The 27,111-nt window shown below is 42.4% G+C and overlaps 1 protein-coding gene across 2 annotated transcripts in view; it reads right to left on the bottom strand.

Moving 5' to 3' along the window:
* glis3 (GLIS family zinc finger 3) overlaps nt 1–27,111 on the bottom strand; it is a 593,089-nt gene that overhangs the window by 401,327 nt on the left and 164,651 nt on the right. For both annotated transcript variants that reach the window (XM_072590462.1, XM_072590470.1), the window contains exon 4: nt 16,469–17,504. In XM_072590462.1, the coding sequence (XP_072446563.1) occupies nt 16,469–17,504 (1,036 nt within the window). The remainder of the gene's footprint in view (nt 1–16,468; nt 17,505–27,111) is intronic.

The raw sequence follows: 27,111 nt of genomic DNA, 5'->3' as shown, positions 1-27,111 counted from the left end.
CAATACTCTAGGTGTGGCCTCACCAAGACCCTGTATAACTGCAACAACACATCCCTGCCTCTGTACTCAAAACCAATCACAATGAAGACCAACATACCATTTGTTCTCCTTGTTCCTATGTCTTTAATATGAAAGCATGGTGTTGAACTGCCCTAATAGTTCAGTGGTAGTTGACTGGAAAACAGGAGGTTCAATCTGGAAATTGTTTCAGCCTCCTTCTGCTTCTTTCTCACGATCACTCGTCCTACACTCTTCATTTACCTGACTACCTGGATTGGTTTCTACTTCTCCCGATGATAATACTGCTATCACACCTTGATATGCTGTAGCCGATACTTTCAAATGTATGGGGTCTATATCAGTCCCTTTGACTGCTCTATGTGGACAATTGAATCTTGCATTCAACGGTCACCCTTATGAAGTTAACACATTATCCAATGGTTTAAATATTTGGTTCTTGGTATTCTTGTCTCTAGCAGGAGAGTCTAGGTCCTGAAGGCACAGCTTTAGAGTAAAGAGAAGACCCTTTAGAATGAAGATGAGGAGAACCTTCTTCAGCCAGAGAGTGATGAATCTGTGGAACTCTTGCTACAAAGGGCTGTGGAGGTCAGGTCATTAAGTAGATTTAAGACAGAGATAGATAGGTTCTCGATTGTCAATGGGATCAAAGATTACAGGGGGAAAGCAGGAGAATGGGCTTGAGGAACTTAACAGCTATGATTGAATGGAGGAGCAGACCTAATAGGCAAAATGGCTAATTTCTGCTCCTAAATCTCATGGTCTACCATTTCTTCATGGTTGTTTCCAAAGCTTTAAAGTTGTTCCTGAGCCATTCTTGCAGGCTGCTGGGAGTTGGAGTTGGAACACCAATATGTAATCTAACATGAAAAGTTCATCCCTCTGTCCTAAAAATTTTCCTTTGATTAGTTTCAGAGGACCTCTCATCTTGTGTTGATAACCTAATCCAGAAAAGATTAGGAACCAGGTGAATCTCAGGTGGCAGACAATAGGAATTCCAGCACATTGTCTCAATCAAGGGGATATTCAGGATAGCACATCCTGATGATAATACTGAGGGTTTAACAGTACCATTCAAAAACGCTGTGTGCATATAAATGGTATGCTACGGACTTTAACTCTGTTTTACCCAAACTATTTAAAACTTCCTGAAAATTATTAGTCATAAATTGGCATCCTCAGCTAACTGGACTTCAACAGGTAATTCATAATAAGTGAGGACTGAACTAATTTCTCTATCACCACCTTCATAACAATATTTCTCAAGCGATTCACCTCTGGGAACTGAGTAACCGTATCCATGTTAATAAGGCTATACTACCATGTCATTACTTTGGTAATACTCCACACACAGTCTACTAACGCCTTACTAAAAGGTTCCTCAAAACTCATACGTGAATTAGAAGTGCTGATTTGAATACATGTTGCAACTTTCTCATAATCTGATACAAACAATATGTTTTACAAAACTACACCAAGTTCCTGTGAGGACCTGGCAAGTAATGTCAAATTGCTTGTGTTTCTCTCTTTTGGATTGTTATATGTCTTGCCAAAGTAATTTCTCAAGCTATCGTTACTATTTACTGATGATATTTGGGTATCACATTTATCTGATGAACCACCATCCAACTCGTTGTCTGCAGATCTGTGACGGGATCTCCAACTCCTCATCAGAATCCCATTTTCAATAATAATAGCATTCTGGAATGTCTTTTGCTTTAGCTTCAGTTTGAGCAGATTGTACTCTGGATTCTCTTGCTGAACCTCAATCATCGATGAAAAACTGAACAGTTTTTTCAAGTAATCCAAAGATCTGTTTGTGATGCCAACTTGATCTTCAACCATGAACTTTGCTTAGCCATTACTTGGGTCGCTATAAATGACAGAAAAGTTCCTGGAATCTTATCTTGTAACTATTCTACCTCCTTTACCTCATTTGGCCTTTTTATGTCTCCGAGAGAAGCTATTACTTTCACTCCAGCCAGGTAATCTTCCCCAAGAGTAGGGGAACTCTGTCTACAGGCAATCTATGGCTGAGCCCTACAGTTACCATCCCAGACATTAGGCCACATTCCAGGTACAGATACAGATGTATACTCCCTGCCAATACCATTTACTAAAACTGTGGCATTTGGTGCACTCTTTAAGGAAAAAAATGCCTCTCCCCTGTAAAAATGTTTTAGTGACCCATGTATCCTTTAATATAACTACAAGTTTAGCTGCCTTATTTAAGGTATGAGGCAGTTACCTTCCCTGTCGACAATTCTCCGTAAGTCTCAGGTATCTTGTCTACTTCCTTGTGCTTGGACTTGGCCTCAGAACGGCAGTCAGATCTATAACTTGGTTGTTATACTCTTGGTTGGGAATGCTTTCTTTGCATTGACCCCATGTTACCCCGAGAAGCCTGAGAAGCTTATCCTGTCACTTCCCCCGATCTGCAAGAATGTGACTCACGTTATGGAAAATGGCAACATTTGGGCCTTTGGACATCATTTCTGTGCTTAGCACCTTCCTTTCTTTCCAGAAGAGGAGATCCTAGATCATTCTCATGTTACCTTACTCTATTCTGTAGCTACTTGCCTTCCTTTCATACTCACAACCCATATTCTTGTCATGTTAAATCCATAAAAAATAGGAACAGGCGTCGGGCATTTGGCCCCTTGAACCTGACCCAGTATTCGACAGGATTATGGCTGACCAGACAGCCCTCATGTCCACTTTCCCATATGCATTTTCCTATACCCTTTATCTCCCCTACTGATCAAAAATCTACCTATCTCAAGTCTAAACATATGTGAGGAGTCTGTCCCCACAGCTCTCTGGGGCAAGGAGTTCCAAATTGACACAACACTCTGAGACACAAAATTTCTCCTCTTAATTCTGAAACTTTGCCCTCTGCTCCTAGAGATTTTCACAAGGGAAAACATCCTCTCAGAATTTGCTCAGTCAAGCCCCTTTAGAATCCTATTTAATTCAATGAGATCACCCCTCATTAATCTAAACTCCAGTGAGTAGAATCCCAATCTGTTTAATCTTTGCTCATAAAACAATTTCTCCGTATCAGGGATCATCTTCCTCATTTCCGTCTTAACTTGGTGCCCCTTTGTTCCCTTTTGAAGGGGTTGATGGAAGAGATGAATGAGTTTGTGGAGCATCTTACAATCATCGGCCATCTCAGCCGTCCATCTTTCTGTTGCAACCCTTTGCTTTTCTATGTGACTTCTTAGTAACACAAAGAGAAAATAAAATTAAATTGTTTTAGGAGAATTACATCCCTCACAGTATGTTATGGAGTTTCCATCTATAATGGTTTCTGAGCAGTTACTGTTGATGTACCCGATCCAGATGGAATATAGTGGTTCAAGAAGTTAGCTCAGTACCACCTTTTCAATTGCAATTAAGGAGGCAGAACAATGCTGCTTACCCACATCCCATTCATTTTGGGTGAGGATGGTGAACCTTACAGAATCAATAAGTAACATTATCACTCCAACTTATGAAAAATTAACCACGGCTGATTATGAAATATCATGGCAAGAATCAGTGAATAATTCACACAACCTCAGAAATTATGATGAGGTTTATAACAAAGTGACTGCTATTTTTTTAAATGATGACTCCTATCTCTCACTTTATGGAATGTATTACTCTAATTAAAAAGAGGTTGCCAAAATATTAACCACACATTGCTGAGACTATGGACAAACTCTTCCGCCATCTCACCAATTTGTTTGTTGGCAGAGAGGGCATTTATTTATGGGATGCACAATGGGCTCGCAAGCACTCTCTCTCCTTTTCACCACTCTCTAACTTTGAGTAAGCCTGGCACGGGCAGAAACACGGTTGATTTTCTTACCCTGGCAAACCTGTTGCCATATGCCTGAGGTGTCAACGTAGCCTGTACAGGCTTGGGGCAGGGGCTCTTTGTTTCAAAAGGTTCTCAGTGCCCAGATCAAGAGTCCTGGCATTGGGAATACTGCTGAACGTCACTGCTTTGCCCATACTCAGGTACAAGATCCTACCCCACAACCCCCACCCTATATACATCTCATTACTTCCCCATGGTCTGCTCTGGTCTGCTCTGTGATCCTAAGGCCTCCTGTGGATCCTCTCCACCACCCTCCACCCTCTCTGTGTGGAACAGCTGAGTTTAAAGGTGCCAACCTTTGAATGGTCAGCTGCTCTCAATAGGCAGCACATTAATCAGTGGGGTCCTGACTGGCTCCCATTCAGGGAAGTTTTTGCTAAGAAGACGCTGTGTGCAGGAACCATGTAGGAATGTGTCTGTGTGTGTCTGTGTGTGTGTGTGTGTGTGTGTGTGTGTGATCGAGAGTGTGTGTGTGAGCGAGCGAGAGTGAGTGAGTGTGTGTGTGAGTGTGAGTGAGTGTGTGCGTGCGTGTGTGAGTGAGTGTGAGTGAGTGAGTGTGTGTGTGCATGTGTGAGTGAGTGAGAGTGAGTGTGTGTGTGCCAGTGAGTGAGTGAGGGAGGGAGGGAGGGAGTGAGTGAGTGAGTGTGTGTGTGTATACTCTCAAAATAAATGAGAAAAGCATCAGGCTCAAAGTGGCCAGGGCAAATACGTCAGACCATAGATAAGGTTAGGAAAGACTGATTATAAAAGTTTTATTCCTGCCCAGTGTATATTAAACAGAACTGTTTCAGCATTGTCCCTTCACCCATCAGGTTCAAGCTGTCAACTTTAGAAATTTCCAACAGACATTCATTTCTATGAAAAACATAGCAGTCAGAGAATGATCTTTGACCCTGATTCACCCATTTAGTAAAGAGGACGACTTGGTTGTCCTATCCACAATCTGCCCTCCTTCCCTTCCTTGGAAAAATCAGTAAGGTCAGGAACCATAGGTTTTTTTTAATTGTCTTACCTCAGCTTTGATTTTATTTGTGTTGGAAGGATGTGACCCTGCTCTTCCTTCAATGAATGTGCACAAAATATCCACTTATGAAGAATGTGCAACAAAACTGAGTAGAGTACCCAGTAAAAAGGGAATTTACAAAGAGACGTATTCAAAATAAAAGTCATTTGTGAAAGAAGTGCAAATCATATTTGGTTAATAGGTTACAGTATAACGAAAATAACTTGCTACATCACTCAGTTGCAATAAGCCTCTCTAAATCATTTATTTTGTATTTACCACCTTACAGTTTAATTTACTCAGAAAATAATTAACAATTTACTTAGGGTCATTTTGCTCCATTCTTTCAACACGTCATTCAAACTGCTGTTGGAAATCAAATTTTCACCATGTTACAGTACATGTTACATCCCATGGAACAATAAAAGAACAATTGGTTGTGCTAAGTCAAAAAAAATTCCTTTGAATCTAAGGTGTACAAATCAAATTTACAAATACACAATGCTATAAGTCATGTTAGACATATCATTGTGTCACTATGTCAATTTTCAGTTTAACGAACAATAAACTTCAGCTTTTGTGCTTGGTCTCTATTACTGATTTGTCAAACAACTGGGGACAGGAATTCAGCTTGGGTGGTAGTGTGTGCTCTCACAATTGCCATCACATCAGCTGCCTGTTATCCCTTTATTCAGCTCCTTTGGAGTAAACAGAATTGAAAGTCTAGCAAGGTATATAACAGGTATGCAACATGATACAATCATTTTATATGGACACTCAAGACAGATTTCCACACCTTGTTCTCCTCCATAATGACAATATCCCTTTAAAATCTCCTATTCTTCCTGAAACAAGCCATCAATGTTTCTCTAACACAGGGAAGCTGCTAAGTTTTTACAAAAAAAAACAAAATCTGGTTCTGATTTTCCTCAAAAAGTATAGTATAAAACAAGGCCAGTTGCTCAGGTATGCTAGATCATATGCCACCTCTTGGGAAATGAAATTAAAATTACTGAATGACAGATCTTAAATTATGCTTTCTGAAGTAAAACAGTTTCTGGCAGGTATTCTTACTGACTGCTGCCAGTTGGACATCTGGAGAGGATTTTTTCCCTCTGTTTAACTTTTTTTTCTTTCTCATCCTTCGAGCAAATGTCATTCAAAAATTTCTGAAGATCATACTTCTATCATACCTGTTAAGAGTTTGATATACCAGATGCCTCATGGGATACATGCCAATGTTTTAGTGATGTTTCTCCTCTGACATGGCTAAACTTCTCCAGATGTTAGAAAACAGCATGTTTTTGTTTTCACCTACCAGTAGTGGAGATGTTACCATTCATCATGTTTATTTGAAATGATAGTAAGCCATACCATCAACTTAATCCGAGGAAACTTAATTTTGTCTCTTTATGTGATTCAGAAACACTTGTATCAGCAAGAGGACTTTTGCTTTCTTTTGGAGCTACAGGTTAAAATCTGGACAAAAAATGCTTCAATCAGGCATGGACCTGAAGTTACCCTGATCAAACTTATATGAAATCTCATTGGCAATGTAAATCAAACTCAGACTGTGAAATTCTGTTTCCTGGAACCGTATTTTATTGGTTGCCTTATTCGATAGTCACTAACAAAAGCATCATATTTCAATGAAGAAGGTAACACAATATAGAGAAAAAAAAAACTGAGAGAGGCTTATAATTCTATCCATATGGACAAAGAATAGATTGCATTCAGATTGACTAAACATGGCTCTCATGACTGATAAAATGTCATTAGAGGAACTCAACTCTAATTCAAATCATGAACAAATGTTGCTTCTGGCTCTACAATGTTACCAGTGCCAGAGATATTAGAAATAACCAAAGAACTAAAACATGACAGGATATTTCAGAAAAATGTTTTAGTTGTTTGATTTTTATGCCGGTTTTAACATACAGATGATGAGTGGGTGGCACTGTGGGTCTGATTTTGTCCTTTGCTCCCTACTATCTGGGTCTTAAAGGTCAATAAAACAACAGGAGAGAAAGGAAATAAATTTGAGGCTTGTCAACTGCACATTGCTGTATTTTTGCCCGCAAAACTAATCTGCTTCAACTGCTTCAAGCATTGATCATAACAGAGTAACATTCCTTCGGGGCTGTGAAAATAGGTATTTTCACACTCATTCTCAAGATGTGACTTCAGTTGCAATGCAGGCATTTATTACCGATCATTCTGAAATGTTGATGGTGGGCCTTTATTCATGAATCACTGCTGTCCATGTAGCAAAGATGCTCCCATGGAACTGTTTGGTAGGTCAAACTATGATTTTCATCCAACAATAATGCGTCCAATCTACATTTCCCAGCTCCTGCCTAATTTTGATATAATTGGCCTTGGCCTAATTTAGTACTCTTCCCTTAGGACCACTCTCATCTTTGTCTATGAATATTCTAAAACTTACGGAATTGTGGTCACAATTCCCAAAGAAATCCCCCACCGCAACTTCTACCACTTGACCTGGCTCATTCCCTAACACCAGGTCCAATATGGTCCTTTCCCTTTTGGGAATAGGTGAGAGGTGAAACACTTAAGGGGGATACATGGGGCAAGTACTTTACACAGAGGGTGGTGAGTGTTGGGAACGCGTTGCCAGCAGAGGTAGTAGAGGCAGGCACGGTAGATCCATTTCAGATGCATCTGGACAGATGCGTGAGCAGGTGGGGAGCAGAGGGATACAGAGGCTTCGGAATTGGGTGACAGTTTAGACAGTGGATTTGGGCTGGCTCAGGCTTGGATGGCGGAAGGGCCTGGTCCTGGGCTGTAAATTTTCTTTGTTCCTTGTAATGTAGAGAGTGCAATAGACAGAGAACAGCAGATGCTATAAATCTGAAACAAAAACAGAAATTGTTGGAGAAACTCTGTGGAGAAGGATGCAGAGTTAATATTTCGGTCCAGTGACCCTTCTTAAGGGTAGCACGGTGGCTCAGGGGTTGGCACTGCTGTCTCACAGTACCAGGGACATGGGTTCGATTTCAGCCTTAGGTGACTGTGTGGACTTTGCACATTCTTCCCACGTCTGTGTGGATTTCCTCTGGGTAGTCTGGTTTCCTCTCATAGTCCAAAGATGTGCAGGTTAGGTGGATTGGCCCCATGATGTGCAGGCTAGGTGGATTAGTCATGATAAATGTGGGGTTATGAGCATGGGCTGGGGGAACTGATTCTGGGTGGGATGCTCTTTGTAAGATCAGTGGGTCAAATGGCCTATTTCCACGCGGTAGGGATTCTGTGATTCTTCAGAATATTTCCAAAGGAAAGGCCACTGGACCTAAAACGTTAACTCTAATTTCTATCCTCAGATGCTGCCAGGCCTGCTGAGTTTTTCCAGCAATTTATAGCAATGACAATACTTGACCAAATCAAGACGTTATGTGCCTTTGAGGTGTTCTCATACCTGGTCATTGATTTGAAAGGTACTATCAAGAATGCCCTGCTGCAATGCATCCTGTGAGAGTAGTGCACACAGCAGCCAGGGCAAACCAGTGCTGGAGGTGAGTAGTAAAATGCAACAGAGCAGCCTGCTTCATTCTGGCTGATATTAAGATGCATCAGCACCCACGCTAGTGAGTAGAAAAAAGTCCACCCCACTCATGTCCTTTTCAATTGTTATGCTTTTCAACATCATCAGGTAAAATACTCACTGCAGAGTACCTGATCACTAAAGTACCAACCGTACCACTAATACGTAATGCTTCTGATCAATGGCAGTGCTCAGGATGTTGATGGTAAGGGGTTTCACAGTGGTAATGTTAAACACCGACTGTGCTTAATCTATACCTCATCAAAACTGGTCATTTTCTGGTACTTGTGTAGTACTTGCCAGTTATGTGCTGAAGCATGGATGTTGCTGAGATTTTGCTGCAAATGAGCATGCACTGCCTTATTACCTGGGAATAAACATTGGGACCGAATATTTGTAATCAAAAACAAAGTGTTCCATTCCTGATCTCGGGATGGGGAGAACTGATGACAGCTGGGCATCAGACTCAGCTCTGAGGTATTCCTGCAGAAGCATCCTTGAGTTAATAGGATTACCCTTCAACAACCACAGCTGTCATCTTTTATGTTACACATGTTAGTGTTACATAGCACTCAATGGGAGTCCTGATGCATGTACATGGGAATCACCCATGTTACATATGACTGTAGCCACTGGAAGATTTCCCTCATAATCCCTACAGTGATATCCTAAATTAATCTAGTCCCATTTGCCAGTATTTGGTTCATATCGCTCTAAACCCTTCCCATTCATGGACGCATCCAGATGCCTTTTAAATGTTGTAATTGTACCAGACTCCACCACTTCCTCTGGCAGTTCATTCCATATATGCACCATCCTCTGCATGAGAAAGTGCTCTCTTAGGTCCCCTTTAAATATTTCCTCTCTCACATTAAACCTATGCCCTCCAGTTCTGGACGCCCCTAACCTGGGGAGAAGAACTTGTCTATTCACCCTATCCATGCTCTTCATGATGTTATAAACCTCCATAAGGTTACCCCTCAGCCTCCAATGCTCCAGAGAAAATAGCCCCAGCTTATGCAGCCTCTTCCTATGCTATACATCTCCCATGACTTCATTATCACTCAATCGACACTTTGTTGTGCTGAGTCCAATGTTGCCTCATTGACATGGGTAGCTTCTCTCACATCACTTTGTAATTCAGCGTGTGTCTGCATGTGGACTAAAGCTGTAACGAAGTCTGGAATGCAGTGATCCTGGTAGAATTCAATCTGTACATTTGTGTGTACAGGTTGTTGTGCTATAACGCATGATTTGTTGACGTGAATTGGCTGTAATATGATTGTCAAATTGGGGACACTGTTTCTAAAGTGCAAACGTTTACAACGTGTGTTGTCTGTAACCCAATTACATTGACAACACTTTAAGCGCTGTTCCTAGTGCACGATTTTTGGATAATGTGGGGCTGCATGAGAATGCAACTATAATGTAATGGAAGAACTATCTGTAATTGATAGTAAATGTCTCGCAATGCTACTATTGTTGATGGTGTTTGTTATGTTGCAGTACACTCTTCTGGGGCTATTGTTTTAGAACATTTTTGGGGTATCACAACAATAGCTGTGCATTTATTTATACCATGGTTTGTGAGAATGATATTTGGTATTTTAAAGGGAGATGACTGAATAAACGATATCACACTATGTCTGAACGCCTGATGTCACAGGGTACAGGACAATTTCCCTTCTTTCATTAATACAATTGCTACACATGACATCTCAGTTCCAGTATCATAAACCTTCAAGCAAATTCTTTAATGTTAGTCTGGAATAACTACAAATAAAGATTTAGATTATGTGACAGTTGACGGTTTCAGGAAATATTTGTAGCGTTTGCATTTTCCATCGTACATCACTCAAAAGGAAATGAAATGAAATCTGTGGGTTGGATTGAAGTTTTGTCAACAATCCTTCCTACATATGCAGCACTCTAGTACTGTACACTCTACTGTTTGGATATTTACGTGTACAGTGAAATTGGAATATACTAAATTCTTAATATATGAATCTGAGATCCAGAATTGGATTTTAGCTGAGGAGGTGGGATGTAGGAAGCACGTACATTTCCAATCACAAACCTCCCCCCTGACAGTAAACAGGACAGGCTACCGACATTAGTAGAGGCCACCTTCTGGTTCAACTCAGCAGCCATTGCTGCAGTTGCCAAATGCGTTAAATGCAATTGGGACGACATGGTGGCTCAGTGGTTAGCACTGCTGCCTCACAGCAGTAGGGTCCTAGGTTTGCACATTCTCCCTGTGTCTACGTGGGTTTCCTCCGGGTGCTCCAGTTTCCTCCCATGGCCCAAAGGTGTGCAGGTCAGGTGAATTGGCCATGCTAAGTTGCCCATAGTATTAGGTGCATTAGACAGAGGGAAATGGGTCTGGGTGGGTTACTCTTCGGAGGGTCGGTGTGGACTGATTGAGCAGAAGGGCCTGTTTCCACACTGTAGGAAATCTAATCAAAATAAAAATATCTTTCAAGTTGACCAAGGAAAACTGAGAGTTGAAATATGAGAATAGATAGGGAACTGTAAATGCGATTAAAGTTGCATTGCTGTGGAGCGGACTTTCTTCAAGACTTCCATTTCTTTCAGTTAAACAACATCGTTTTTTCACAGAACTGTGCCTGTTCCTGATAGGCTAAACTGTTCTCCTTCACAAACTGACCATATAAAATCTGAGATGTTAGGAGGCAACCTGGAAACATGTTGCATAAATATCTCTGTATCTGGTTAACAATGTGAGGAATTCTACTTTTCCGCCCCCTGCAACTCTGCCACACCTTGAACTGTCGGGTCAGGAATCAAAGTAGAATGTCATCACACAGAATATTGGTGCCTTTCTTTGTCACCTACGGCTATTCCAACCCAATTCAGACAATGAAAATTGGACCCTCGTATTGGACAATATGTCACACTGTGACAGGGTCAATTTCGTAATCTATTATTCACATTACGGTAAACTTCCCAGTCTCCAGATCTTTGACAGTTGAACATAGAATGCTAACACACACCTTACATTAGATTATATGTGTGAATGTACATAGGAATATAGGAATTGATTTTCAACTAGTAAACATCCAACTTCCCAAGATGTCCACAAAGGTTAACCAGGAAATGTTAGACAGATTAAAACCTAACAACTATACAAGTGACACCTTCCTCCACAACCGTCATAATTACACCCTGCACGAAATCACTGAAATCCTGATGACCAGCCCAAGCTGACCAACTTCCTGAGCTGACCCAACTACATCATGAACCTGGTGAAAGTGAGTACCGCAGATGCTGGAGATTAGAGACGAGAGTGTGGTGCTAGAAAAGCACAGCAGGTCAGGCAGCATCCGAGAAGCAGGAAAATCGACATTTCGGGCAAAAGCCCTTCATCAGGAATCTAGATCATGAACCTGGCCGAGCGACTTCTCCCAGTCTGGCCTGCCTAGCCTCCATTATCACCACACTCTCAACTAACCCCAACCCAACTACACCACTGTGGCTCAACCCAAATATCCCTCTGACTCAACCTGACTTTCCACCACTGCCCAACCACTAACTATGAATGAGTGAATGAGTGAATAAATGAATGAATGAATTAGCTTTATTGTCACATGCACTCAGATGAGTACAATGAAAAGTTTACAAGTCGCCACCTATAGCGCCACCTTAGGTACAAATGTGCGTTGGTACAGCATTACCCCCCAACATCGTTATGGCATCTACTCCTTTCACAACCTGGCCAGACCTCCTCAAACCCCAGCCATGTCCTCCTCCAACTACACCCAACTATCCCACTAACCTCACTACCTCTCCTAACCAGCAACCTCCTCCTATCCCACTAACCTCACTACCTCTCCTAACCAGCAACCTCCTCCTGTCCAGACGTCCATCCTTACTGCCAACTTGACCCTACTACCCCCAATCTGATTCTTCTTTCCCACCTATTACATGACTCACTCCACCACCAGGTGGTGACTAACCATCGTTTCCCCCCCCCCCCACCCGATTCACTGTTCTTCCTGACCACCTAACAACATCCTGACCTGACTACTCTTCCAATGGCTTCCCAACACCTCCTCTCAGTCACTGACCTGACTACAGCTCCTCTCATTGGTCCAAAAATCTATTCACCTATATATTTCTACACCAAACTCCCCTAACCCACTTCACCCAACCTAGAATTAGAATTAGATTAATTGCCATGTGTACTCAAGTACAGAAGTACAGGAGTACGATGAAACATTTACAGTGGTGTTCCTCACGATGCCAACTTAGGTACAAAGTAGCTTTGTACAAATCTTAGATACAAAATAGAGAAATAAAGGCAAATAAAAGCTACATTACCTTACAGTGATTCATGGTAAAAGTTAGAAAGTAAGAACTAAAGTTAAAAGGATAAACAATGCAGTCAGATAAACAGATTATAGATAAACACAGTATTGCAGGAGATCAGTGCAGGGGCTTCCACACACGGTCTGATCGGGTTCACAGGCCACCCACACCAGGTCCCACAACCCTCTAGCCCATTCCCCTCTGCTCCATGCCCCTTCATGTACCCACCCTCCAATCTACGAACCCTATCAATCTGAGGCACCATACCCCACTCAATTATCCACTTCAATAACTCATCCATTCACCTGATCATCCATTTACCGACTGGACCTTTAAACAGCATATGGTTCCTACTGCCATTAAAAAGGGGGGGTGGGGGGGGGTGCTGCCTGTCGTCTCACTCTACTCTATTGTACTGTGCCGTTTTCTGGCAGCTGAGATCAGAAAATCCTGGAAGAAATATGCAGTGATACTGAGTTGGGAGAAATTTCCAATTCCAGCAGCAAGTCAAACAGCACTGCCCAATTTGGAGCATCTGGGCCATTAGATAGAGGCAGCAACACATATAAGAACATACAGGCAGTAAACAGTACTATGGCATGTTCATTTCAGTGCAACCATTTCAAAATCATATTACTGTTTAATTCTTGTCTCAAATTAACATTTGCATCTAGCCTTTATCACTTACTAACTTGCCTTGTATTGGAAATTGGACTCAGAATACAGAGCTTCATAACACTAATGACCAAAGCTGAATAGCAGACAGCAAACCAACAGCCCTGGTCATCTGTGGGTCATGATCTTCATAATTACTCATCACAACCCACCCATATAGTCGCTCAGAACTGAAAAATGTCATAAATTCAACTATATTTATTTCTCAACCATTCATTTTGAACATCTGGTGATTTTTTAAAAAAATGCTTTTTGCAGGATTTTCTCCCCAAAACCCTCTATTCCAACACTGTTTTCAAAAGCACACTGAGTTTACTTTACTATCTGTATTCTTGCTGTTTTCTAATACTCCAACCTCTTTGTTGATGTTTTTCCTTGAATAGCTTCTAAATTATTTATAAAAATGCTTTCTAATAAATTTGAGTAGATTCATATCAATGCCACACATAGAGCCATAGAGATGTACAGCATGGAAGCCGACTCTTCGGTCCAACCCGTCCATGCCGACCAGATATCCCAACCCAACCCAGTCCCACCTGTCAGCACCCAGCCCATATCCCTCCAAACCCTTCCTATTCATATACCCATCCAAATGCCTCTTAAATGTTGCAATTGTACCAGCCTCCAACACTACCTCTGGCAGCTCATTCCATACACGTACCACCCTCTGTGTGAAAAAGTTGCCCCTTAGGTCTCTTTTATATCTTTCCCCTCTCATCCTAAACCTATGTCCTCTAGTTCTGGACTCCCACACCCCAGGGAAAAGATTTTGTCTATTTATCCTACCCATGCCCCTCATAATTTTGTAAACCTCTAAAAGGTCACCCCTCAGCCTCTGATGCTCCAGGGGAAACAGCCCCAGCCTGTTCAGCCTCTCCCTATAGCTCAAATCCTCCAACCCTGGCAACATCCTTGTAAATGTTTTCTGAACCCTTTCAAGTTTCACAACATCTTTCCGATAGGAAGGAGACCAGAATTGCATGCAATATTCCAACAGTGGCCCAACCAATGTCCTGTACAGCTGCAACGTGACCTCCCAACTCCTATACTTAATACTCTGACCAATAAAGGAAAGCATACCAAATGCCTTCTTCACTATCATATCTACCTGCGACTCCACTTTCAAGGAGCTATGAACCTGCACTCCAAGGTCTCTTTGTTCAGCAACACTCCCTAGGACCTTACCATTAAGTGTATAAGTCTTGCTAAGATTTGCTTTCCCAAAATGCAGCACCTCGCATTTATCTGAATTAAAATCCACCTGCCACTTCTCAGCCCATTGGCCCATCTGGTCCAGATCCTGTTGTAATCTGAGGTAACCCTCTTCACTGTCCACTACACCTCCAATTTGGTGTCATCTGCAAAATTACTAACTGTATATCTTATGCTCGCATCCAAATCATTTATGTAAATGACAAAAAGTAGAGGACCCAGCACCGATCCTTGTGGCACTCCACTGGTCACAGGCCTCCAGTCTGAAAAACAACCCTCCACCACCACCCTCTGTCTTCTACCTTTGAGCCAGTTCTGTATCCAAATGGCTAGTTCTCCCTGTATTCCATGAGATCTAACCTTGCTAATCAGTCTCCCATGGGGAACCTTGTTGAACACATTACTGTAGTCCATATAGATCACATCTACTGCTCTGCTCTCATCAATCTTCCTTGTTACTTCTTCAAAAAACTCAGTCAAGTTTGTGAGACATGATTTCCTACACACAACGCCATGTTGACTATCCCTAATCAATCCTTGCGTTTCCAAATACATGTACATCCTGTCCCTCAGGATTCCCTCCAACAACTTGCCCACCACCGAGGTCAGGCTCACCAGCCTATAGTTCCCTGGATTGTCTTTACCGCCCTTCTTAAACAGTGGCACCACATTTGCCAACATATACTGATCAATGACATAATACCAACTGTTTGATCATAAATGGTAAAATTAACTGGCCAGTCAATATACTGGTTATTGTGTTTATTATTAAAAGGCTTGAATCAACTTGGAACATGAAGACAACAGCAGAAAACATATCGCATTAAATTGTCTTTTGTGTCTGAAACAAAAACAGAAATTGCTGGAGAAACTCATCAGGTCTGGAAACGTCTGTGGAGAGAGAAATAGAGTTAACATTTCAAGACTAGTGACCCTTCTTCAGAACTCAAATTCTGGACTCAAAATATTAGCTCTGCTTTCCCTGCACAGATGTTGCCAGACTTGCCAAGTTTCTCCAGCAATTTCTATTTTTATTAGATCTTCAGCATTAACTGTCTTTGTTTGTTTTATTGTCCACTTCTGTATTTGTTGCTTTGATTCACTTATCAACATTCTCGTGATAACTCCCTCTTCTGACGTTTTACCATTCCTGAGGTGAAATGTCTACCTTACATTCAGTCCTCCTATCATGAAAAGGTTAAAATGGGACTCAATAATGTGACAGTTTTAAAATCTATATTCCCTAACTGCATGGCAGTTTACACCATTCGTGGACTTCCTCCTCTCCTGCTTATCCTTTAACTTCAAAAACAATCATCTTGTGCAATCTTGCCATTTTATTTCCCTATTGTATAAATAATGTTCATTGTTGTTAGTAACTAGGCTACTGCACGATTTTACGAAACAGTACAAGTGATAATAAAACTGAATGTTCAGGCTTGGCTTTGCATTCGTAACCCCTGCTTCACAAAAGAAATCAGTTGGAATGTTAATCCCTCCTGAATAAAAACATGGGAGCTGTGCTATTCGCATTGGAGTTGTGTTATACTTCTATCTGCATCAGTGTTGTTCCTTTCGATATACCAAGAAAAAAATACCAAAACTGTTGCACTCCAACATATTTGATGAACAAAGGCTAAGTTCTCATACTTTTGAATGGTTTGCTTTATAGTAATCAAGATAGCAACCAAAACTGGAAAACATAAACATGGTCAGACAGCTCAGACTGCCTTGAGTCAGTAAATGTGTTGATTTGTCAGCAAATAAAGAACAGTACACAGAACTTTACTTTGTCACCTACCGTACACTTGTTTGGCTTTTCTCCTGAATGCACTCTCATATGGATCAAGAGCTTGTAGCGAGCATTAAATGGCTTGTATCGGCGTGGACAACCAGCCCAGAAGCAAGTAAAGTCCTCTCCTTTACGTTGGTCTATATGCGCTTTTTCAATATGCCGCACAAGCTCCTCCTGTTCATCGTACATTGCGTTGCAGTCTATCCAGCGACAGCAGTGCTTTCCATTCACTCTCGAAGGCTCACCATCCTCATCCAGCTGTGTCCCTTGTGGGGAGGACTGCCCATGTGGCTGGGAATGGGGCATGAGGTGCTGGTGGGCATGGTAAGGTGGTGGAGGACCCTGGGGCAGTGAAGGAATTTCCATGCCTGACGAGAATTCATCCACTTGATCATTTTTAAATGTGTCATACGGCTGATTACCAATCACCGAGATACCCTGTTGAACAACCATGTTGTTCATCACCATGGGGTGCAGGGAAGACTGCTCCAATTGTTGCATCCTCTGGTACACACCATTACTAGCTTCAATGTCGGTGAGTGTAAAGAGATTACGCTCTTTACATGATGTATTGTAGGCTTGAGGGATGCAGCTACCTCTCACGCCAAGGAAGTGCCCACACACTTCAGACTGAGGGGAAACATCAGCCGGTGATCCTCTGGAGCCATTGATGTAGGCAACCAACGACGTGGGGGATGTACGGATAATTAGGTCTATTCCAACTCCGTCTGAAAATGGGGAGGTGGAAAGGCCTCTTTTTCTCGATCGAGCAGAGTTAGAGCGGGCAGAATTGCGAGAACTGTTCTCATTCCCAAACAGGTAGGATGGCAAAGAGTTGGAGGTGCTGTTATTTGACATGGCAGTTCCAGGTGGTATGCTCAGCATGTCCCCAAGTTCGCTACCATTCTGAGAACCTTGGTTTGATGGGAGTGATGGAAGGATTGAGTAACCATGAGGCCACTCCTGCTTCACATTCAATGTTGATTGGCTTTCTATAAGACTTAGTGCAGTTGAGCCTAACGATCCTCCAGAGGTAATGGATCTGTAAAGTAAGCATGAAACAAAAAGTTGATGAAAAGAAATTCAAAAATGTCACAAAGTTTCTTTTACCTCACGGTGACAAAACATCAGCTAACATCCGAAATATCTGTTTCTGTAGAAAATGATAACTTAATTTCAGTTCACAATTTTCGTTCTGTAGGAAGCATCTTAATTGTTAGGGAATGGATGTTTATGTTTCAAAAACAAAGCTCAGCACAGTTCACTTGAAGTAACTGCACAGAGCTTAACGATTGTATTATGTACCATTTCAACACTCCACCCTGTTCCCTGGGAAATATCTCTGTCTCAGGCTTGCTGCAGTGCTCCAGTGAAGCTCAGCACAAACTGAAATAACAGCGCCTCATTTTCCGCTTGGGTACTCTATATCCTTCTGGACTCAATATCAAGTTCAACAATTTTAGATCTTGAGGCTCTGTCTCTGTGTCCTTAACTCAACCCCCCCACACACAGCCTTGTTACCACATAGTCTGTTATTACACACAACCCATTGTTAGCCATGAATAGCCCCCATTAGTAGTTATTCATTCTCCTGGGCGGATCGTGATCCACTTCTTTGTCTGTCCAACTGTCCTTCTGTATCCTTGGCTCTATCTCCACCAATCATTTAATCTTACCCCCTCCCCCACCCTACCTTTTGCATAAAAGCTACTTTTTCCAAGCTACCATCAGTTCTGAGCAAGGGCCACTGGGTCTGAAACATTAACACTGATTTCTCTCCACAGATGTTGCCAGACCTGGAGCGCTTTTCCAGCAAGTATTTGTATTTGTTTGAGTACTATGTGCCGTCATTTGAATGTGAATGGGGAGCAGGCACAATTGATAAAACTGCAATGTTTATTCAGACAGATGAGAGATTTTGGCAATGTAAATGTTCATATAATTACCTTATAATGGAGCTGTACAATGGAATTTAAAAAGAATTGTGATAGAAGTTATCAAAAAGACAGAGTGCAATATCTAACAGCTGAAAACAAGCAGAAGGATTGCAATGCCCTTTTAACCAATGCCCCTTCTTTCTGATGCAGGCATCAGGAAAACCTCATGTTGTCCATTTCTGACAATAATTGCAGTGTACAGCTAAGTGCACTGCATGATGCTTGTATATCAGAGCAGGCATGAGAAGAAAGCATGAATTTAAATGAGTCTGCTCCACTGTAAAACTGCCTGCACCTGCGGAAGGAAAGGGACATCTTATTTCGAACAGGTGCTTGAAATTATTCTAGCAGTCAGCATGATCCACGAGACTTCAAGTGAGAGTGCAGGCTTGAAGCTTTATCAAAGTAACACTGCAAGGCTTGGTGTAGATGTGGACAGGGGAGCAATGTCCTCTGCCTGTAGGAGTGAGGAGTTTCTTTGGGCAGGACAATGCAATGCATAATGATGTTCAGCAGCAATAAGTCAGTGGGGCAGGGTAAGGATACTTGACCTCGCCTCTATGGATTCTGGATTAGTGGTGCTGGAAGAGCACAGCAATTCAGGCAGCATCCAAGTAGCTTTGAAATCGATGTTTGTTTTTGCCCTTTATTCCTGATGAAGGGCTTTTGCCCGAAACGTCGATTTTGAAGCTACTTGGATGCTGCCTGAACTGCTGTGCTCTTCCAGCACCACTAATCCAGAATCTGGTTTCCAGCATCTGCAGTCATTGTTTTTACCTCGCCTCTATGGAGCAGACTGATATTGCAGTAACCATGAGCAATACTGGCTGGTTACATGCTTTGATGAGAATCCCTAGTTTCCACCAGAAAGGTCCACGGAATGGGAATATTGCTTCAGCAGCTCAATGTTCTGCTCAGTGACAGGCCACATGCAGAGCTTTAAGGAAAGATTTTCCACTCTATGACTGATGAAGTTACCGTTAGGCTTGTGTCCATTCTTGCAGGCTGCTTTGCTGCTAGTTCATTCTCTGGCAGACATTCCCTGGCTGGTACAATTGAGGGGTGGAGTGGTATCCAGTGGCTTTGGGGGGTTGGGGCTTGCACTGGGGGCAGGAATAGGAGGCTCATGAAGGAGGTACCCCATACATGTCCCAGCTGAGGCCCAGGCTGGTTTACCTGCCAGATTTCCCAACTATTACTGATCTCCTCCTGCCCCTCAAATCATTTCACAATATGCCCGTTAAGTATTCACTGGAGGCCATCAACTGGAACAAGCGTGGGCAGGCTGCCCAGGGCTTCACCTAATTCGTCACGATTGGGTATGGGTTGGCATATGAGAGATAGGAAAAACACCAGCTCCCCCATAAACCAGGCCATGGGGGGACTCTCATTGAGCATGACTCTCATTATTAATGGGCTGTACAGGTAACTGTGGGCATTGCACTGGAGCCATGATCCAGGTGGTTAGTGCTCAGCCCTTGCTAACCAAAGTCTACCCTCTGGTCACTAATGGTGGGAAAGTAAAGGATTGTGGCTATCTGTGGTGATTGTAATGGGGTCAACCAGCTGGACCTCAAAGCATACGAGTTCCCTTATTGGGACTGTTAATCAGGGAGCCCTGGCTAACAGATTAAAAAAGCGAGTTTCAGAGATACTGATACTCTGGTAGCTGACTCTGAATGGGGCAGAATTAAAATCCAGGACAGTTCCTGAGTAATAAAGGGTGACTTCCTACCAGAACCTATAGGTTCATCCTCTCCATCAAGCATTGCCAAGTTCTACGAATTAGAGATGGGCATAATGGAAGCAGCTGCCTCAACACCTTTGCCACTGGAAGAAGAAATGCTCGCCAGGCGCAAGAGGTGAGCTCTGATGCGTTACAAGCTGCCCCATTTCAGACGCTGAGTTAGAGGAACCTGCCTCAGTGCTAAAACACCCCAGGAGGCTCTCCAAGGGGAAGCACTGGCCTATGTCGTCCACTTGGGGGCGGGAGGCAGGGAGAGGTGTCATGGTTGTAACAAGGTCAACCAAGTGGACCTCATAGAATATGAGTTCCCTGGTGACAAGGGATGTGGAACATCTAGTCAAGATGAAGAATAAAGCTTACTTAAGGTTGAGGAGGTAAGGATCAGACGGGACTTTCGAGGGTTACAAGGTAGCCAGGAAGGAACTGAAGAATGGACTTAGGAGAGCTAGAAGGGGCCATGAAATAGCTTTAGTGGGTAGGATTAATGAACACCCTCAGGCGTTCTATACTTTTGTGAGGAACAAGAGGATGGCCAGAGTGAGAGTCGGGCCGATCAGGGATAGTGGAGGGAACTTCTGCCTGGGATTGGAGGAAATAGCGGAGGTCCTTAATGAATACTTTGCTTCAGTATTCACTACTGAGAGAGACCTTGACATTTCTGAAGACAGTATGCAACAGATTGATGTTAGGAAGAGGATGTGCTGAAAATTTTGTAAAACATAAGGATAGATAAATCCCCTGTGCAGTTATTTCACTATTAGGATACTGAGCACTGAGCTATATGATATGCCTGCACTAACACTCGCTGCACATTTTGGGAGTAGACATTGTACTATTACACTTCATCTTTGCATCTCAGTGTAGCACCAGAAGCACAACTGTCCAGTCAACGGCACCCCATATTATGGGGAAACCTACAGTTCGGGTTAAACTATTCTGGTGAAGACATGAGTACACTTCCCTGTGAGTCTCTGGATATGATGTGGGGTACTGGTGTTGGACAGGAGTGGAGAAAGTTCAAAATCACTCACTACCTGATGAAGGGGCAGCAGTCTGAAAGCTATTACTTCCAAAAAATCTGTTGGTCTATAACCTGGTGTTGTGTGATTTTTAACTCTCTGGATAAACAGAAGGCATTGTACTCCGATTATTGAGATTGTCCACCACCATTACATCTCAGAGGATGGCAAACTGTCTGATGTTGGACAAATCCCTTACACCACTCTGGGAAGAGCATATGAGAAGTGAGAGCTCCATGTGACTGCATGTCTAACAGCTGGCAGCTTTCAGTGAGTACTATCACCATAAAAGGGAACTGTCTATTGTACAATTCCTTCATGGCTTTGAGAACTGCTCCCTTAAGATGCTGAGTCAAATTGACTTCCTGGTTTTCTTCTCCCGCTTCCAACAACCTGTCCTTCTCTAAATTACTTCTACTCATTCTCTCATTCTCTCTCTCTCTCTCTCTATCTCTCTCTCTCTCTCTCTCTCTCATGCTGTGAGCTAAGAGGACAGGAGTCTAATGATATAATGACTGGGAGCAAGTGATCTGAGCAGCATGCTTAAGAGTCGGGATCATGGCCATCACCAGGTACAATACCACTCCCTATGGATTTCAACAACTTTCAATGGCAGTACTATAGACTATCATGTCCATAACGCAAGAACAGCTGGTAGAAATTAGTCAGAAATTAAATCACGACTGGTTAGGGTCCCCTTTCATTAATCATGTAGTTTTATGCACACATCCAAAAGATTGGATTTAAGACAAACTGGTCAAGGAGAAGGCAATGTCAAGAAGTGTCTTTTGGCTTGGGTTTCTTTCTGACACAGTTCATTTTATATGTTGAGATCGATTCTACAATGCATCGTAATCAGAGATATATCAGGCTTATTGTTACATGACTGAGACTATTCCATAAACTCTGTTGCCTAATGCCAATCAGTCCCCTCCACATGTTACCCTGCACATATTTCACTCTTGCTATGCCTCTCTAATTAGCTCCACCCACATTGTGCTATTTATGTTCAGTGATGAGCATCCCCATTGCATGTTTTCTTCAGGTCCTAAATCCCTTAATCAACACTGTCAAATAGCACTGGTTAGGGGTTTGTTCTGCTGCTGAATGCGAGGTGAAGTGAGGGGTGGCATGGTGGCTCAGTGGTGAGCACTGCTGACTCACAGAACCAAGGTCCCAGGTTCGATTCCAGCCTTGGGTGACTGTCTGTGTGGAGCTTGTGTGTTCTCCCTGTATCTGTGTTGGTTTCCTCCAGGTGCTCTGGTTTCCTCCCACAGTCCAACGATGTTCAGGTCAGGTGAATTGGCCATGCTAAATTGCCCATAATGTTAGGTGCATTAGTCAGAGGCAAATGGGTCTGGGTGGGTTGTTCTTTGGGGGGTCAGTGTGGACTGGTTGAGTCGAAGGGCTTGTTTTGACACTGTAGGGAACCTAATCATCTAATCTTAACTGGAATGTAATGGTTGATAGTATTGACACGACAGTTGTCTGTTTGGCTACTATCTGGCTACTCTGCAAGCTTCCCTAGTGCCAGTGCAATGATCTATTCAAATAGAGTCTGGCTTGGCCCAAATCTGATAGGAGTGCATGTGCTGTGTGAGTAATTTTGGAAAGCAAGTGGCACACGTAGTGCTAAATTATGGTCCTGACAGAGCCAAGCACTGCAGCCCAGGTGTATCGCACAGTAGCGAAAGCTGGCAGGGAATAAGATTTCGGACAGTCTGACAGGTAGGATATCATTAAAAAAGTCATAAGCTTCCAACATAGAGGCCATTGACCATTTAAAGGAACATTTGTCATTTAGTTCCTGAAGAAGGGCTTATGGCCGAAACATCGAATCTCCTGCTCCTTGGATGCTGTCTGACCTGCTGCACTTTTCCAGCAACACATTTTTCAGCTCTGATTGCCCCTGGCATGAATGGTTTTAAGAGCCTTGTTTTTCCAGTGAGGTTATTTATTTAAATTGCCACAATTTCCCAAAGTTGACACCAGAGAGTTTACTGCCAAGCTGCCTTCAATCCATGGAACATCTCGTTCGATAAGGAGATCTGTGGACCAGATGCTGGCCTGACTAGTTTCTGAAGAGATGTTGTATGATCTTCTCCCTGGCGCTGGCATCTCAATAGAATCATAGAATCCCTACAGTGCGGATGAGGTTATCCAACCCATCAAGTCTGCACCAACCCTCTGAAGAGCATCCACTTTTACCCCGTAACCCCTCCATTCACCACAGCTAACCTAGCTGCACATCCATGGATATACCATGGGACAATTTAGCATGGCCAATCCATCTGACCTGCACATCTTTGTGACTGAGAGAGGAAACTGGATCACCCGGAGGAAACCCATGCAGTTACAGGGAGAACATACAAACTCCACATAGATGGTCATCCAAGGCTGGAATCAGCCAATGTTTCTGTCCACAGGGATATATTCAGTAACATTCTGGTGTATCTTCAGTGGTTCAACCTCATTCACTTGAGGGGTATATCTTGCATAGTGCTGCTGTTGTTGTTTTGCTGCATCCTTCATTATAAAATTATTTCTCCCCTTGAATTGATGGAAATGAAAACCCATAATGACATAATAGCATCAGGTCAAAATGCACATCTCTACAGTCAATGGGTTTTTGAATTGAGAACAAAACAGAGGGGAAAAAAATGGTGAATTAGGGTCAATTCAGGTGTAAGACGAGAAATAAAAAGAAAGAGGGAGAAAAATGGACTGAAAGTAAGAAAAATAAAATGAGATACAGAAAGGAAAAATAATAAGATAAATTCTTTGCATCATTGTCACTTTGGCAAACATCAAATGTTCCTTTTACAGTTTATAATTGAATCTATTTATGGAGGGCTGCTCAACTGTATGGGATGGCCCAGGCAACCAGACATTCAGAAACAATCAACAACATCAGCTCGGGGTTTTGGATGGCAAGCAGTAGGGCTTTTGTGTCAATGTCTTAATGTTCTGACCTCTGAGCCAGGAGACCTAAGTTCAAGTCCCATCTGCTCAAATACAGTGCAATAATATCTCGGAGTGTGTTGATTAGGAAAATATCCATAACTCAAGCAGTGGCTGGAGTAATTGGTGCATCTATGGGGCTGCCAGCTACATGGATAGCACATTCAGGGAAATGGCCAAACAACAGGTTAACAGGGCTCAGCTAGGAAGAGGATGGGTGACTACCAGGCAGTCTCTGTGGACCAGGAAGGGATCAGCAGTCCCCTGTATTAATGTCAGCCAGAAATTGATCTTTCCATTTTAGATACAGGAGAAGGTGATGGTTGCTCACATGACTGCAGCCCGAGACAGTCAGCGGTAGCATGTTTGGCTGGTCTGCACAGAATGGGAAGAAGGAAAGTGAAGGAGCAGTAATGGTAGGGGATTCAATAGGTAAGGGAACAGGCTAATTGCAGCTGCAGCTGTAGGGTGATATATGTTCTCCCTGGTGTTAGGGCCAAAGGATCTCACTGACCATTCTTATGAGGGAGGGCCAGAAATCATGATCCATGTTAGTTCCAACAAGATGGGTGGAAAAGTAGATGAGGTCTGAGCTAAAGATCAGATGAAAATGCAAGCTGCAATCTCAGGGTTCCTGGGTTTTCCCCAGGTGATCCAAAGATTTACAGGTTAAGTGGACTCTTTATGCTAAATTGCTTGTAGCGTCCAGGAATGTGCAGGCTGGGTGGGTTAGTCATGGGAAATGCAGGTTTAGAGGGATGAGGTGAGCCTGGGTGGGTTGCTGTTTTGGGGGTGCAGGGTCAGTATGGACTTAATGGCCTGCTTCCACACTGTAACGATTCTATGATTCTATTTACTGGCACTGATCCTACTCCTAGTGCTACAGACACTACAATGCGGAAATAGGAGGAGAGAGCAAATGAACGTGCGGCTAGAGAGATGGTGTTGGAGGGAAGGCTTTTGATTGCTGGGGAAATGAGACTTGTTCCAGGTCATGTGGAAACTGTACAAGAACTATGGGTGACACTTTTATGGGGCCTGCAGCAATATCCTCACAGAAAGATCTGCTAGTGCTGCTGGTCAGAATTTAAACTAACTGGGGTACAGGAACCTGAGAGGAAATTTAGATCGGGGAAAAGCAATAGGAGGAAGATGAAGTCTTTTGAAAAATAAGTCAAAGCCAGCAGAAACAAAAAGGCAGCATTTGTAATGAAATCACTTTTTTCTTGTCTGTGTGTGTTCTGAAGTTGGCAGCTGTGCAGAGTTAGTCGCTGGAGATTGTAATGTTCAGGGCACAGGATGACCCAATGGTTTCTTTTTCTTGATTCATGAGATGTGGACATTGTTGGTTAAGCCAAGTAGTGAGCTGCCTTCTTGAACTGATGGAGATACACCAACAGTGCTGTTAGGAGTGAATTCCATGATTTTGATGTAGTGACAGAGATAAAGTTCCAAGCCATGATGGTGTGTGGCAATGCTCCCACACTTCTTCTCGCATTGCGACATTTTATCTTCTTTTTCCTTACTGGGATATGGGCGTCACTGTCTGGGCCAGCATTTATAACTCGTCCCTCGTTGCCCTTGAGAAGGTGGTGACTTCTTGAACCACTGCAGTCCACTTGGTGGAATTTAAGCTGCGTTGTTAAGTATATTCACGGATGAGATAGACAGATTCTTAATCAGTAACAAAATGAAGGGTTATACAGAGAAGGCAGTAAAGTGGAGTTCCAGATTATCAAATCAATTATAATCTCATCAAATGGTGGAGTAGTTGTAATGTGCTGAATAGCCTATTCCTGCTACTACATATTTCTGGTCTTACAGGCAACTCACCAATGATTTGGGGAGCATTGGAGGAAGTTTCAGAATATAACCCAATGACACTGAAGGAATGGTGACATATTTGCAACATGAGTATCTGAATAGAAAGGGTTGAGAGGGCTATTGGCCAAGTGCTGGCAAATGGGACTAGATTAATTTAGGATATCTGGTCGACATGGACCAGTTGGACTGAAGGATCTGTTTCTGTGCTGTACATCTCTGTGAGTCTAAATAAATTCAATTTTTATATTCCTAAAAGTTAGTTTCTCTTGTGCCTTGTTACTGGAGAAAATTTGGTTTTAGAAGCAGTATTTGCTGCATTTCAGAATCAAAACATCGAAAGATCTTTAAATTCTTCAACTGTGTTTGAACATATTTTAAATGTGTTCTATCTATATTTGTCTTGAGAGCTGTGAAAGCTGTTTCTGGATAAATGCATTCATCTCTGAATTTGATGATGATCCAGTATATTAGCTTAACATTACCTGTGTAACATTATAATGTAATGAAGCCTTGGCAGAGAAAACGCAGATAACAAGAAAAGAAAGTCATGGTCCTCACATTATTCGACCTCATTTTGCTTTCTGACAAACTTCAAAAGTTTTTTTCAGTGGATTGGCAGCGACAACAACACATCATCATGTACATTTTGAAAAATGGTATGAAGTGCCGAACCCCGGGTGTACAAGCTATTATCTTCCATCCATGATTTCCCAACCCACAATCATTACAGGGATTCAGACATCAGCAGATCATGCAATGTCAAGGAAAGGAAAACTCTGTCAAGATCACTGACCTCCTTACCTGAATTTCTAAGACAAGTCAACCCTTACATTTTTTTTAAAGGCTGATAATCAAATCAAAAGCGAATTTTAAAGGTGTCAAGAGCATGTTCCATTACAGGAAATAAATGTTGGTAGTAGTTTATACAATCCCAGCACAACACTGTGTGACAAAAGTAAATAAGATAGTGACAGAATTTCAAAAACCAAATCAATGTTTTGCACTAAGTCTTCTAATTGTGAAATTAAGATGTAATAGAGAACAAGGCACTTTTGAATATTTCACATCACAAGTATATTCGCTTGCACTCATATGAACAAAGATTCTGCAGTGGTTTAGTTGGGTAAAAGCATAGATAGCATATTAAAACCACAGACATTC

This window comes from Chiloscyllium punctatum, chromosome 2, assembly GCF_047496795.1.
Source record: "Chiloscyllium punctatum isolate Juve2018m chromosome 2, sChiPun1.3, whole genome shotgun sequence".
Classification (NCBI taxonomy): domain Eukaryota; kingdom Metazoa; phylum Chordata; class Chondrichthyes; order Orectolobiformes; family Hemiscylliidae; genus Chiloscyllium; species Chiloscyllium punctatum.
The sequence above is the reverse complement of the archived record's forward strand: the minus strand, read 5'-3'. Positions and strand labels throughout refer to the sequence as shown.